This window comes from Vigna unguiculata, chromosome 3 (genome assembly GCF_037176805.1).
Source record: "Vigna unguiculata cultivar grain cowpea cultivar isolate G323 ecotype 2 chromosome 3, ASM3717680v1, whole genome shotgun sequence".
Classification (NCBI taxonomy): Eukaryota; Viridiplantae; Streptophyta; class Magnoliopsida; order Fabales; family Fabaceae; genus Vigna; species Vigna unguiculata.
Window position 1 is genome coordinate 58,017,545 of NC_140794.1, and position 16,663 is coordinate 58,034,207.

The 16,663-nt window shown below is 33.3% G+C and overlaps 1 protein-coding gene across 2 annotated transcripts; it reads right to left on the minus strand.

The window, feature by feature from the left end:
• Window positions 1–433: 433 nt before the first annotated feature.
• Window positions 434–14,776, minus strand: MOS14 (ARM repeat superfamily protein). 2 transcript variants are annotated; one of them, XM_028063290.2, is made up of 27 exons: window positions 14,442–14,776; window positions 14,018–14,095; window positions 13,820–13,882; window positions 13,549–13,596; window positions 13,274–13,420; window positions 12,849–12,980; window positions 12,703–12,743; window positions 12,140–12,231; window positions 10,196–10,323; window positions 8,413–8,488; window positions 8,133–8,253; window positions 7,833–7,932; window positions 7,459–7,540; window positions 6,287–6,369; window positions 5,900–6,019; window positions 5,270–5,321; window positions 4,969–5,124; window positions 4,098–4,221; window positions 3,916–3,997; window positions 3,742–3,830; window positions 3,563–3,637; window positions 3,388–3,442; window positions 2,824–2,943; window positions 1,814–1,906; window positions 1,585–1,730; window positions 1,207–1,384; window positions 434–1,092 (listed from the first exon to the last, which is right to left on the minus strand). In XM_028063290.2, exons 1-27 carry the CDS (start codon window positions 14,562–14,564, stop codon window positions 814–816), a joined length of 2,883 nt encoding a protein of 960 aa, XP_027919091.1. In that variant the 5' UTR covers window positions 14,565–14,776; the 3' UTR covers window positions 434–813. The 2 variants fall into 2 exon arrangements, with proteins under 2 accessions (XP_027919091.1, XP_085527218.1); XM_085671092.1 differs by lacking the exon at window positions 14,442–14,776 and having other exon boundaries at window positions 13,549–13,610.
• Window positions 14,777–16,663: the final 1,887 nt, after the last annotated feature.

Here is a 16,663-nt window from a genome sequence, read left to right on the forward strand (position 1 = left end):
TTGCATCAAAACATGTTATATAGCCAAGTGCCCCCCACGCACTATGCCATCCTTGCTTTAACAATGTATTCAAGTTTTCCCTGTAAAACAAAATCCGGTTAAAATATATTTATTCAAAAGTTGAAAAATAGTATTTATATAAATAATTACTACAATTTTAAGAACCTTTGAACTATGAAATCAATATTAAATGTAATTTTCATTAATAAGAACTTGTATAAACAAATCCTATCAGGAGTTTATCCAATCTAAAATTTTGTCAGGTGAGCGCCACATGCATCCAGAAGAGCTGATTTACACTTTCTTGACATCGCTATCAAGTTGGTCAAAGTCATTCATTCTATGATCCAATGTGTGACATATCTGGATCCTGACATCCCTCTTCGTTCATTTTAACAGATGAGTGAGACGAACCTAACACAACCAGTGCACAGATTCCAAATTCCATATTCATTCCAAACTTAAAAAATTGAAACAACTTATCAATGTTCTCTATTTCCCCCCACTTTTTCTGTTTCCATTAAATTACAATTGTATACCATGTAACCTCCCTCCCCCCAAAAATGACAACCGGGACAAACATCACTCACCAATCCCACATCTCAAGACAAATAAAAGATACAACACCCATTTTAATTTCTTCCGGCCAACACAACAGATCATGCAGGGGCAAATTCTCCTGAAAAATTGGAGAATGATAATAGATAAAAAAAGAAAAGAATATAACAGATAGATAATACACAACCAACTAGCCTAGCTAACAGACAGGACCTAAACAAAATGGCCCTCCCTATCACAGGCATTACCAATCGTCTATGATACATTCACCATGTTCAACTCAAGCGGTCTCAAAGCTTCTTGAACTATTTCCTGAACTGATCTGTTACGTCGGCAAACATCTGAGAGCTCTTCAACAGGAACGGTAAGCCCATTAGTATCACCTCCGGATGCTGCATCAGAAAGAGCTTTTAGGAATCTTGATCGCTCCACGTCTGTAACAGCTGTCGACGGAATTAATAAAACACTCTTTTTAGCCCATTCCAGCGCTTGCATCCCATATGATCGAGTTAAGGCCAGTAGCGTATAAGATACCTGGGGAAGGAGCAGGTGTACAAAAGTTAAAAAAAATATCGAAACTAAATCCCGTCAAAAGTTAACATATGCAAATATAGACGGTCGACGTTGCATGAGAAAAAGAGAAATTACCACGTCCACTCGAGATTTTGGAAGTGCTCCCGTTAATGAAGCAACCAAAATTCTGGTGATGCTGGCACCTCGAGGAATAATTACACCGTCTCTTATTGGAATAAATTGCTCCCCCACAGAGGAATTTGCAAGATCAAAAATATCAGCCAAGAAATGCAATATGGAATTAGAAGCCTCCCTACAGAGGGAAACAGCAAAAGAGGGTAAACAATCACAGTAAATAAAAGGGAGCCATTGAGCAGAGTGAAAATTAGCTACAACAGGATTTTTTTGCCTCTCAACATTAAATTATATACAAAAGGATCATGAATACACACAACACACTTTCCCAAGAATGGATGATGCTTTCAAGTTTTTTTAGTGAGAGAGAGACTGTACCTATGCTGTACTGTGATGCCAATCATAGAGCAATCAACTAAAGAAGGAAAAACAGATGAGGGAATAAACAGTTGAGGACAGTAGCGAATACACCTTGATGCCAACAAGAAACAATCATCGGCTATATCAGGACGGGCTGTGAATTCCTGCAGCAAAAAATACAAATCAGACATTATAAAACTATCAAGAGATTTGAAATAAAGTTATACAGAAAAGTCGCTTAAATCACCTGAATATTTGTGAGAAGACGTGTTGTATGTTGAAAAAGCGCCTCAATCAAACTTTTCAGGTAGTCAGCACAAGATGGATCAGAACCAAATATCTGAAATGCAAGACACCAACCACCAAAGTTATGGCAAACTAGTTCATTGACCACACCATGAAGAGGAAGGATTTTGTACAACCTATAGTTGATGATGGGATAATTAGGTTATATCTACCAATCTTTTCATAGAATAAGTCATTTTATCAGGAAAAATCCAGGGGAGTAAATTAGTTGAGGAAGCAAGGACCACAAATAAGAAAGAATATAAACGTAGAAGGGCACATCGAAATAGGTAAAGTTCGTTTTTCTTCATAATATATAAGTAGAAAAAGAAACTGGGGGAATAAGTTAAAAGCACTTCTGATCACCCATATGTTCACACGTATCATAGTACAGCTGTTTGGACTGTTATGTTGTCTACGTACCATGTTCTTCCTTCACACTCAGTCTATATTTTTTCTTAATAGGTCTGGTTTTGCCCCAGCTTCTTTGCTCTGTCTTTACACTACTATTTCAATTTGTTTTTATTTGAGTATCAATGTCCATAGAATAAAGTATTGATCATCTATTAGAAAACATCAGTGTTGCGACCATACCAACATTCACTATCCTGCCATGGTATTTTCCAGCTTCGCCACACCACACCCTGGTCAGGGACTGATAACCATGCACTCATTCACCCAGGATAAAAAAGATCTTTCTGTAAAGTCGAGATGTATTTCTAATACCAACATCACCTATCCTTCTTTGGTATTTTCCAGCTTGGCCACACCACACCCAGGTCAGCAACAGATAATCACCCATGAATCTTCGTTTAAAGTCAAAATATATTTCTAATAGCATTTTTTGTATGCAGACTCGTTCATATATAACGCAACAAAATACTAACACGCACGACAATTGAGCTAAACCATATTACTTTTGGCAATACTTGGTTATTAGGTGCGGCCAGTGGCATAGAAACATATGAATACCTTTATAACTTCACTGGAGAGATAAAGAAAGCATGGTTGGTGGTGCTGCCTGTATAGACTCTGAATCTCTTCCAGCATGGCACCAATTGTGAGCCCCATGAATCTTCCAGAAGTTCTCACCTAGAAACAAGGGGTAGAATATTGCCACATGACATTCAATAATACAAACTATTCTTTTCAACAATGATTATGCATAGAACCAAAGCTTAGCATGTACAGACTCTTTAGGAGGAAGATACCACCTGGGAACAAACTGACAATAAATCTTAAATTTGTACCACTGAAAGGGCTGACAAACAGCCAGCTGAAAACATGGCTAATTTACATGTCAGCAGAAACACATTATAAACATAGTGTGATGCAATCTGATGAAAACTAAGGATGAAAACATGACAGATTTAGACATAGTAAGCATGGGATGAAACACACAAAAATAGCAATGAAGAAAGTTAAGATAAATGCCTAATCCAAATTGAATGACCCTACCAACTGATGCCATTATAATAACTTTCTTCACATTGAAAAAGTGCAAATGGAGCAGAGTTAATTATTTAGCTTACTCACTGCATATTTACATGCTCGGCAAAGAGATTCCATTGTTCTCATGTCCCAAGCACGACTGGCATAAATGTCATCATAAAGATGTCTTAGACAAAAAATCTTCAAAATATGAAAGAAAGAAAATGAAGCAAAGAAAAAGAAGGGATGATAGTCGCATAAGAAATTAGGGACAACTTACAGATCAAAGATGGCCTTAAAAATAGGCCATAGCCGTTGAATAGCATCTGCCACAACTTGAGGATGATTTACGTATCTAAAAAGCAGATTCAGTCACGTGTTGAGGATTGCAATAAATAGAGATTAAAAAAGGGTGGTGCTTGGGGAACTAAGACAACATCTATTAATTAGGGAACACACCTAAAGATGTAAGCAAATCTATCAATGTGAACTGTTAACTGACGAGAAGGTCTTTTACTCAAGCTTTCTGGACCTAGAGCAATAGCTTCCTGGTGCAGCAAAATATAAAATATAAAGTAAAATAATCAAAAGAAAACTTTATAACTGAAAAATCCCTGCAAATTGAACACTAACCTGTAAAGGAGTTATGACTGGTATGCATAACGCCTCAAGAGCTCTCTTAGCATCATCTGGAGGAAGTTCAGTAACGACCATACTGCATGGAAATTGAAGATGTCCAATCAATAGCTATCATTAAAAAGGTTGACACAAATCAAACCAATCCAAGACGTTAAAGTTTAAAGCAACCAAATTACCTTAATGCTTCAACCAGATGCAACGAGTCTTCAGCAGGAACTTTGAAACTATCTTCTCCATTAACTGTCTTATTGTAGATGTGGAACAAACCCTCTAAGCATCCACAAAGCTTTTTCCGGCAATCTGAAATCAGAAAAAAATAATATAGATTATTCAGATCAAATAATAAAATATTTGTAAATCACCAACTTGCCTCCTCAGGAAAGAGAAGAGCACTTTAAGCTTGGAGGCGTTTCTATTTAAAAAAGTGAGAACAGAGATGATTGAATTACTGACAACATGATCATAGACTCCGTTATTATATTGAGAACCAACTATTTCCCACCCGATTAAGCTGTTGGGTTGAGACTTATTGGCTTTACATCTAAACAAAATCATAAATCCAAGGAAAGAATAACTATTCATTCCATCAAATACTGTTTCAATTAAAAGGTCAGGGAAAAAATAATTGAAGTAATTAAAGCAAGATACCCCCTTTCTCCACATCCAATATTTTCCCTTGTATTCATCTTCTATAAAATTCTAAGAATCATTGCAGCAGTTAATAGGTAAAGGCAGATAAAAAAGTAAATTAGGTTACTGCAACACCTTATTGAAAAAAATAAATGCTTGCTTAACCAAGCTCATATCATAAAAACAAGAGTGTTTTCATCAGTGTATGAAAATGACCAAAACAATGCTCCATGTAACACTTCATACTCAAAACAAAACCACAAAGTTCAGAAGCTTATTTGTTATCAGTGAAGGTAGACTGCCTAATCTTTTCCATGTCTGCACTGAACATTACTGTAACTCACCCAGCTAACTCTTCACCATTCCAAAGATAAAAAAGAAAGTGCACAAATATACTGTAAGAGTAGTTGACTATACCATCACAAATGTGTCTAAATGCCAAAGCAGCAGCAGCTGCACAATCTTCAGATGTACCCATGCCATTCATTAGGATATCTAAAACCGATGGCAGTACAGACAGTCCACAGGACGCAGAATCAAGCCATTTTGAATAAGCTCCAATAGTTAAACACACTGGAAATAAAGCAACCAGACATGACACGCATTTTACTAGTCAGGCAAAACAATGAAATAGAAAATTACAAGGAGCGAGAACTAAAAAGTTCAGCAGGAAGAGAAATAAACAATACTTTTTAGAAAAAGGCAGTATAGACTTTACCTGTCTGAAGTAGTTGGGGTTGATGAGGAAGTTTCGGAAGCAAGGCCATGATCTGTATGAAGGCAAAAAAAAGTTAAATATTGACTTGTGTATAAGAATGGAAGTAGACAGTAACATTGAACTAGCCAATGAAATATGGGAAGCGAGGAAAATTTGAAACACTAGAGGTAGGGGAAACAGGTTTTGAGGGGAATAGTACGCATAGGAAAAATATATTTCATAGAAGATTAAGTCTTTAGAGATGAACAATTTAACACCTGAAGATAAACAACTTATAACCCTGATTGAGAAGTAGAATATCTTAAAAAAATGAACGAAATCAAATGTGAGTTGGTCTAGATAAAGGAGGTGGGTGCAACCAAGCATAAGAAAGTGATAATCCAAGAGTAAAGTCAATAACGACCTAGGTTATTTACAGTATAAAAATCACGAACACTCAGGTTCTTTGCACTAAGATATCCACATAAGGATTTAAATACAGATATAAATTCATCTGCGTAGACAAAAGGTTATAAAATTAAGGAAGTATTTTATAATGGATTAAACGAAATTACTTGTAATATTTACCAGGAAAAAAGCTATATAATAATTATAATAATTATTATTACAAATTGAAAGGTGGAGGCATACCTGAGGCATTACTTCTGCTTCAACAACTGACACATAGTTTGATATAGCCCGAATACAAAATAAAGCAGCCTCAGCTGGTCGCCATTCCTTGTGTTCATCATTACCATGACCAGATACAGCCTAAACAGGGTGATAAGGTAGTTCAGAAAAAGTGAAAAGGTTTGGGAAATAACATTCATATATTATTTAAGCAAAAAGCACACATAAGCAGAACAAACATGGCCAACAGTAACAGTCTACTTACTGATAATGAAGTTAATAAGAGACCCAAAAAAGTTTTGAACGAAACTTATGCAGTAAAATTAGATTAAACACAGGTTATTTACCACCATTACAAGAACATTGTGTTGACAATAATGAAAGCACATTTAAAATAATCGTTTGCACCTGAAGCAGTTTCACGTAAAGAATTTTAAGTGTGGCATCGCCACCAAGTACTGATGATGCATCTGTCAATACATCTGCAACAGCTGAAACAAAAAATTCCTGTGAAATATCATCAAATTCTGGTTGAAATACATGCATTAGGAAAGAATTAGCCATCAGTAAAACCATAATTTAATTGCATTTAAATCATAAAATTGAATAGCACAGTATTTCAGGGCCATGGCCCCACAAAAACAAATCATCACTAACTAAAATATTTAAAGAGACAGAAAAACATTAGATTTTAAAAGTAAATTGCTTTAATAATTGTGTGTGGCCAACAGATGCAGTGAGCATCAATTACTTTCGCACAAAGGAAGAATTTTCACTTAGTCTTCAACACTAAACCTATTCCCTATTTTCGCTCAATGCAAACCCATGAAATTGTCTGAAATCAAATTTCATGTTTCTAGCTATACTATAGTCATTTAACTTGTTTCATTATCAGCATAGTTGTTCCTGACTTCCCACATACGAGAAAATCCGTAACACAGGCGATCATTACGACACTTCAACAAATCTTTGTCACCAAATATGAGAAAATGAAAGAAAATTTTCTAAATGTGTTTGTATTTTTACCACTCACCAGATTGAATTATTTACAACAATTATAATTGCAAAGATAATAAATAACAACTACAAGTTTCAAGAGAATAACTAAAACATCATAATTTCCTAAAGTACATTGAACCATGCTTTATCATTAACTGAACTACTTGGAAAGATAATAAACATTAAATGCTCCCATTTCCAACACAAATCAACTTATCCTCCTGGATTCAAAGATTTGGCAAAAGAACAGAAACAAACAGATAAGATACCTTCCAAGGGAATTGAAGAAGATAAGCAATAACAGGGTAATAGTCACTTTGGCTATCATGCTTCTTGGTGTAAAATAAATTTCAGAACCAAATTGATGTCAAAAGACACTTTTCGAACTAAACTGGTGCTTATTTAAGATTATCGATGACAATAATACACTACACAAAAAAAAATATTACTGGATGGATAATGGGTTGTCCATGATATACTCCTAGACAGCTAAAATGTTAATCAATCTAATGCACAATAATACATGATTACATAAAAGAGAAAAAACAAGCAGATGCATCACAAGCACACCAACCCATTACCATATTTGGTCTGCTTAAATTCCTTAAGATCCTCGTATGAAAGGTCTTGATAATCTTCAGGATACTGAACCCGAAAGATAACCTATAAAAATCCATGAAAAAAAGGAAGATAAGAATACTAAAGGTGTTCAGTTATGTCTTGAAATAAGAAGTATTATGTATGAGTGACAGACATTTAATCATATATTTTATAATGCAACAAGAATGTTAATGTTGTGAACAATTATGTAAATAATTAACAAGTCATGTAATTTTTTATTGTATACATATAATTACAAAACTGATATTAAGGTAACACAGACAGGAGCTAGAAACCATGTACTGCTGACAGTATTTGACAGTTTCAAAGGAAAATTTTAGTTCTGACTTCTCACCAGTGATACAAGTGACTCATATGCAGGACGGAAAACCTGCAGCCTTCTATTTCTCTCAGCTTCAATGCAAGCTTCATTACCATATGAAATATAGGACTCCCTGTCAGATTATATAATAATCATATTTCTGGTTAAAGCAGTGTCAAGTAAACAGGTTTTATTTGAATAAACTTCTCCATAACATTTCTAGGAAAAAAAAGAAAAGAAAAATTAAGTTACTTCATAAACCAAATTTAATCATCTCCTGAAAATGCTTATAGAGAAATTTACCTAAACAAACCCGAAAGGACAAAAAATCACCTTTTGGTCAAGTTTAACTGAAGATTATGCCAAAAGTTAAAAGTCATAGAAGCAATATCATATTCAGGATGTGAAGCAACTTCCAACAATGCATGCACAATTAGCATTGATTCATCTGAACCTGGAAAATTCAGTTAAGACAATCCAGATCCATTAAGTTTAACACAACCAAAAAGCATAAGAAACCTGCTAAAACATCAAAATTATTTACACAGTGCACGAGAAAGCACCAACGCTTCTTAAAGAGAAATCAACAAAGTTTATGACTATGTACAAGTACCAGTTGCAATCAGTTCCACGTATGAATCACCCATGTCTGCAAATAACCTAGCAATCGCCTTGACATCTTCCTCATCCTAAAAAATAAGACGTGTAAGAAGTATAGTATGCAACCGTCCCTAGAATATCACACTATCATATACAATGGATGAAACACTGTCATCATCAGAAGAAAAACCAATCATTTCCTATGCCCATGGTCAATCAAATAGTCATACAGTCTAGAACTGAAATCCTTAAAAGGAACTTTGGAACAAATTTTATTGGTTTACTTGATAAAGATTAATCTGAATAAGGGAAGATTTTTATTCAATTCACTAATTTGAAACACTACATCAGCCTCCATATAGAGAGAACTCTAATCATAAAGTAAAAATTACAAAGAGATCTCTAGAATCTTCTAAGCACTTCTAACAACACACTTAATATCCTACTGTAGGTTATTAATTAAATACGTATCATTCCCATCTGAGATCACAAAATCATTCAATGGAAAGATCTTTAGTAAATAGACCTGCTAGCTAAAGCCTGCATGGGACACAAGAAGCGGTGATAAGACCACTATCCAATGTCAATTTATCTTTGTGTTTAGTCCTTTCATGCTGAACTAAATTCTGAGCAATGCTATTAGCTTATTTATAATCACAATAAAGAGTTATAGATTCTTCACATGTCACTTCAAGATCATTCCGAATAATTCTCAGCCATAAAAATTAACACACCCCATGTGCCATAGCTCAAAATTACACCTCTGCACTGGACCTTGCATCAACATCTTGTTTATTTAAGTCACCAAAGTTCCACCCTAGAACATGCAATATCATGAGGTGGATTTCCTACATGTGACGGACCTTGCATATTTTGCATCGGTATACTCATCCATTTTTTAATTTTTCATTCTTCTTGAATAATAATCCCCTTCTTGGACTTGTCTTCATATATAGAAGGATTTTGTTACTATATATTTCTTCTGAATCAACAGATTTAATATTGAAATGATTCTTTTTAAACTATTACAACCTATAATACACACACAAATACATATATATATATATATATATATATATATATATATATATATATATATATATTTGTTAATTTGTTAACTTACACTCAATTACTTTTTAGGAGTACGTTAGCAAGTTATAACTACAATTTTCTTTAAAAACAAACAACCAAGGTGCAACTTGCTATCTTCTTTTGAAAAACAAATGAATATGTAGCAAATGCATATGGGGTTAGCTAACTTAAACCTACTTTTTGTTTTTAAAGTTAGCAAACTACAACTGCAAATTCTTTAAATACACTCAAGTTGTAACTTCCTAAGTTGCTATCTTCTTTTGAAAAACAAATGAATATTTAGCAAATGCATATGGGGTTAGCTAACTTAAACCTACTTTTTTTTTAAAAAAAGTTAGCAAACTACAACTGCAAACTCTTTAAATACACTTAAGTTGTAACTTCCTAAGTTATTCCTAAAAATCAAATGGGTGTAACTTATGTATTTATGTACGTATGTATACACACAAACACACAAGGCTGGCATGATTCACTAAGTATTTAATATTCACAGCATGCCTCTAAAGAATAGCTCAGACATGACACCATCACAAACAGAACACTGGCATCTTAAATTTCACATTACTTTTGACTATAGCCATCAAGTAAATGCCAAGAGAGAACACAATCCGTAATACCACAGAAAAAATGTCCCAGTGTGCTTTGGAATAGGTCAATCTCTCATGCCCCAACACATGGAGATTGTATATTAATAACGTATTTACCTTTGTAGAATCACTAAGCTGAGCTTTAAGATTCATAACTTGAGGTACAATGACTTGAATTAAGGGCATATTTGCAGAAACACCATCACTATTGCCTGCTGCCGTGTAATGTATTAATTCAGAAATCACTGCAAAATAGCATTCCCACAAGAGAAAGAATATTATGTTGCCAAATTAAAAATACAGGGAAAGCAACACCATGATTAAATCCCAGAAGACAATATAAAAGGAACAACAACAGAAATAATCAAATGGAGGTAATATTACTTAAACTAACTTAAGTGAGCAAATAAATAGCTATAAATTTCTATTATCTTGTAAACACTTTGTTATAACTGATGGATTATGATGAAGAAAGAACAGAGAAAATATTGTTGTTATGATAAGATACTAACCTACACTATGTGTAATGTTATTCTAGCACAATGAAATGTGTTTGACACATTGTACATTGAACAAATGATATTAAAAGTAAATACCATAAAGCATTAGCAGATGTTTGGTACACATGCCTACTAGTAAAGTAAAATATAGTCAAAGCTTTTCATCCCACCATAATCATATAAAACTAGTCTCCCAATACCTTATATAGGATTACAATATGCATTCCAAATCCCATATTTCCCACTATACGCATCCCCAGCTATCACATTCAGCACTTCCCAACCAACGGCATTTCCTTGCACATGAATCATGATCATGAACCAGTTGTGGCAGAAGAATGTGTTGTCTCCTATTATACACCTTAGGAGAAATACTCAAAGGAAGTGGAAATATGACACCACCAAATGCCAGTATATTTCACCAGAACAAAAAGGAAGGCAAATGTAGAATCCTTGATGGAAAGCTCATCATGAAGATTCAAAATTCTCTACCATTTGACTCTTCCACTTTTCTGGCCATAATGTAATCAATTTGGTCATTAAAAGATTTTAGAACTGGAATCAAAGTAGGGTCAAGGAATAACCAGTTCATAAAATGTTATCAAGCTGCACAGAAGAGCTTCCAACAAAAAAATGGAGCTCAAAGGGAATGTAAGTGCATGCCAGTGGTTTTTTCCACTACTGAATTTCCTCCATTGCTAAAATTTGCTTTTGTGAGTTCTTTTACCTCTTCCATGGAAGAAAACAAGTATTTTTACTTGAAAGGATTAATATGAAAGAAAGAAGACTTTTATTCCATTGATTAATTTGAAACAATAATCAGCCTCTATACATAGAGAGCTCTAACCCTATAGTAATAATTACAGAGAGATCTCTAGAATATTCTAACAACTTCTAGCAATAAACTTAATATCCTAATAACAACAACTTTTATTTTAAATTCCAGAATATTATATGCAAAGTAACATCTTTTGCTGGTAGATATTATGTATTTAACCATTTCATTTAAGATAGTATATGAGTGTCTCGGCTTTTAAAGTTAGATTGACAATGAGGCCATGTCATGCCTCCTTATTAAAATACTGTGGTATCATGCCTCCTTATCACTATACTCCTAAAAGTTAAGGCTATAATATACTAACAGTAATTAATATTAATCTATAATAAAATTAAACTATGCAGCCATTCTAGCTAGTTCATATACATTACGTTTTCCAGCTTGTTTTTTGGACAATAAAATGGGTGGTCAGTGTTGCATTTCTTTCAGTAGATCAGTACTGCACTTGCAAAATCATCTAGAACCCATAATAAAATTTTATATTTATTGATCCTACGATCGTATCCTTAGCATATCTACATCTATCACAATGTGTGCCAAGAAGGGATCAGACATGAAACGTGTGTTTATCAATAGTTGCATACAATCAATTTGACATTCACTAATTTCTTTTTTCCCAAGGGTTGGTAAAAATGCAGTATAAAGTATTATATGCATGATTGGGACATATAACAACAAACAAACATAATGTAAGATGAATGTCTCCCAGTTAACTTGTTATACCATTTACAGATGCCTCTGAAAGTAACTCGGAATTCAAGCTTGATAATGCTGTGAGAACCAACGGATGAGAGCTCAGAACTGATCCCGGAATCCTGGAGGACAAAAAATTCATCAGCGAATTGAATCAAATACTTTTTCCTCACTTGAGGATATATAACACAGATAGTTCACCAATTTTTCACCATGTTGTAATAAACAGCAACAAAATACCCAAGCCTCTTTATTTAATTTATGAATGCAAAACTAAAACCCATTACCCTGCACTTTTAGATATGCTACCCACACATTCTATCATTTTCACTTAACATAAAAGTCTATATATGTAGAACTTGGGTAAAATAGCAAATCCTTCTGCAATTCCTTCATGTGAAAGCCAACAAATTAAAACACATGCAAACATAGAGATAAAGAAGTACCAGTAAATCTTAAATTGGGGACAATAGAGCTTTCATGTTAATAAGATAAAAGCTTACTCTCAATCATTACGTTTAAATGAGTTTTCCATTACAATTACGACTAATAAAACATTTGATAACACAAGCCTAAGCAGAAAAACTTAATACCCATGCTTTAAGCGAAGCCACGAAGCAAATGCCTCTAGAACCTGGAAATTTTGACATAAAAATATCACCATAAGAATCGTAGCTCAAAATACCTCACAAGAACCACATCTTGAATACTAAGTAGATGATGAAAATGTATTGCTTACCTGCTCCTTAAGTTCAGAAATAGTCAAACAAGCTGTCAATATATTAAGAGCAACTTCCATTTGAGATGTAAGCTCTTTTTCAAATTGACGTCGCCTTTCTGGGCGAGCTGCTATCTTATAATTTAATACTTCCTGCATATAACGATAAAATATGTGAAAGGGCATAATATGCAACCCAAAAATTCAAATTGTTAACAAAACTTACTATAATTAAAACATTTGGTTAAAACCATTTACAGAAGAATGCATGACTTGTATGAAATTATGATAATACTAAATAAACAACAATATCCAAGTCTGACGAAGCAGCAACTTCACAAATTATAACTTAACATTTAGTCATTCAAAGTTCAAACATATGTCTAATTAATAAGATGAAAAGACGACACGTGCTACTTCTTCACCACTGATGTCAGCTAGTATACCTCTGGTAGAACTGTAAGTAACTCCAAGAATCCCGGTATATATTCTGGATGGGAATCCATCTCATCCCTAAGCCATTTGACTATACCACCATCCCCCCAGTCTTCTGCAGGAACGTGCACTGCCAAGGCAGCCACCGCAATGCTAATCTACAGGTGCAGCACATTTTGAACAATACATTTGGGAACATTAAATTTCCATAGAAAAAGAACAAAACTAACTCACAAAAACAAACCACAAAGAAGACAGAAAGGTTTAAAGGACGTTTGTATCGCACCTGTGTTCTGACTTTTGGAGGACCTTTGTGGAACTTTTTCAGCAGTGTCTGCATTAGAAAAACTATCAAAATTAAATCATATAAAGTACTGTTTCCACTTGAACATCTGTGTGGTCATGGATGGGAGTCCACAAACCAATCAATTTTACCCAGGGCATGTAAGAAAACAAAAGGACATTTGCAATCCTTTGAACTGAGAATAAATCACACATTCAAAATCTTAAATAAACACCATAAGAAAAGCACCAAAATTACATAGACCCTCACTCACATTCAATGAGTCACGCAATGGCCGAAAAGCTGTGGAAGGGAGTTCCTCAAAGTCCCTTTGTACCTAAACCATACCAAAAACAAGTACTCAAAACACAAGAAAAAAAAAAAACTCAAGACAATATTTTGCATTCAGAAACCAACATCTAACATCTTATGAACTTCACATCAACAGAAAATAGAAGAACAATGAAATCACCTTGCTTCTCAAGGTCTGAGAACAAAATATTAAGGTTTCTAGATTGCTACTGGGATCATGAAGTAAATTATCAGCCACCTGCAGAGATCAAAATAAGAAACATTTGTGCAGTAAGTTTGAAATTTTGTCCCTGCATCTAATCATGGAGCTCACAATTCAAACAAATAAAGCAAAAAATCTCTTTGACATCAAAGAGACACGGAAATAGAAACATTCACTAGACACAACTAAACAACTCTCAGAGAAGCTCACAGTTAGAGAAACAACAACAATCATCAAATCAATTACCCGAGAACAAAAAACAACAGCAGGAAAATTATCTAGCCATTCAGAGAAATCAAATCGGACGCAAGACCAAGAGATAGACAAATCCAGGTCCAAAGGAAATGAATTGAAGAAACAAATAATGGATTAAAGAGAGAACCTGCCAGGCATCCAAAGTTCTTTGGAAATCTTGGAGATAGCGATCGGCTTGCATGCGCACCGCATCATCAGGGTGATGGTACAGTGCATTTAGGGCTTCTTTCACTGTGTTCTGAAGGTCCATGCTCAAATCGAAACCAAACAATAATCAAATCGAATAGGTGGCGCCGATAGAGAAAGACGAACCAGAGTGCAATCTCTCTCAATATCTCTCTTCTGATTTATGAGGAGCTTTTCAATTTGGAGTTCTGCTCTGCCACTACGTTTGAAAGGAGAGAGTAAGGTTTGTTGATAAAGCGACGAAAGGGGTTTTTGGCGCCCGGTGAGAAAGGGTTGGAGTCTTGCTTGCTTTGAGGGGTTTGATCAATCGTTGATCAGCGATCCTGGACGAAAATACTCTCTCAGCCGTTTGATTCATTGACGCTTAGGTCAACTTACATGTCCTGCACTTTTGGCCAAAAGGTTACAATGTCTGTGATCTGGACACGTGGCTGTGATGATTCAAATTGGAGACATGGCCCAATGCCAAACTGTGTGAATCCTTCTTAAACCGCGGTTGTTCTTTGTGGTTTTCGTTTTTACCTCCGAGTTCTTTCACTTCTTCGGCGTGACATTTTGTTCCAACTTATCTTTCATGCCAACAATTTAATCCGCGTTATTTCGTTTCTTTTCTTATTTTGAATCAGAAATACTTTCATATTTTAGTTTGGTAGTTCAAGTAAGATTTAAAAAAAATTAATTCATGATTATATTTTGTAATAACAAATAAATAATTTCAATCTGTAAATTATGTTATGTTGTGATAAGACAAGTGATGATAATTAAAAAGTTGCGAAAACACTAAAACATGTAAAAAGTTATGAAAAGTAGCGAAATAATGCACGGCTGTGTCCCATTTTGAATTATATTTAGAACTAAATTAAATTTTAATAATATGATGGATTAAATTGGGAGATAACTGATTTCAGAAGATAAACAAAACAAAATATATAGTTAACAGAATATAAGAATTTAATACATGATCATTTTTGTAGATATATCAAATCAGTTGAATAAATTAATATTATAGATTTTTAAGAATTAATTAATTATATATATATATATATATATTATAGATATACTTTTAGATTCTATTAGGTTAAAAAATATTGTTAATCTTCTAAAAATAATAATATTTTTGGAAAACATTGTTTTATATTAAAAGTACTTTTGTTGTCAAAATTCTAAAAAAATGCTCACTCACCTATAGACCATTTTTTTAAATTAAAATATAATATTTAGCTTTTACTGAAAAAAGTTAATTTGTGACTATATTAAATAATTTAATGAAAAGGGCATAATATTGTTGATAAATATTTTACTAATCACTAATTAATTTTTTAATAAAATTATTTTAATTGATTAAGAACATTTAAATTTAAAATATAGAAATCAAATATTAATTTTAATTTTTTTTTTACTTCTAAAATACAAAAATGTAATACTGATTTAAATAAAAAGTTATAACTTTACCTAAATTTTAAAATTAAATAATAATATATTTGTTCTTACTCTCTTTTTTTTCTCATCATTTATCGCTTGAAATGAGAAACTAATCCTATTTGTAGTAGTGCGACTGACCGATAGTTAACACGAATAGAAATGAATATAATATTTTTCTTTAAATAAATTGTAGTATAAAAGTGAAAAAAAAAATCTTAACACTATTATATTTGTTGATAATGGTGTTAAGAATTTTTATAACAATGTGCTCATAACTATACACCATAATTATTATTTTATATTCTTTTAGCAAAACTTTTAACTAATAATTCTCATGTGTCTCTATTTATGTCATATATTACCTATGACCACTTGATTTAACATTTTTAATTGGGTTTGTGAGAAAAATAAAATTAAAATAATTATATTGTGTAAACTATTAATTTTATTTTTTGGTTTAAATAGTCATTTTGTATTACTTTTGGTTTAATTTTTTTAATATTTTAGGATTTTTGTTCAATTTGTCCTAAATTTTGAAAATATCTTACAATAAAGTTATTTTACTTAACACGAATTAATAACACAATATCATATACGTGTCAATTTTCTAGTGGTTGACTATACAATAACGTGGCTGTGTATTTGCTATGACATGGAATATTCAAATCAATTTAGGTTTTATAATCGGAGAAATTGGGATTAATTGAGAGGGAAAGAGAATTAGGGTTCGTTGGTGGAAGA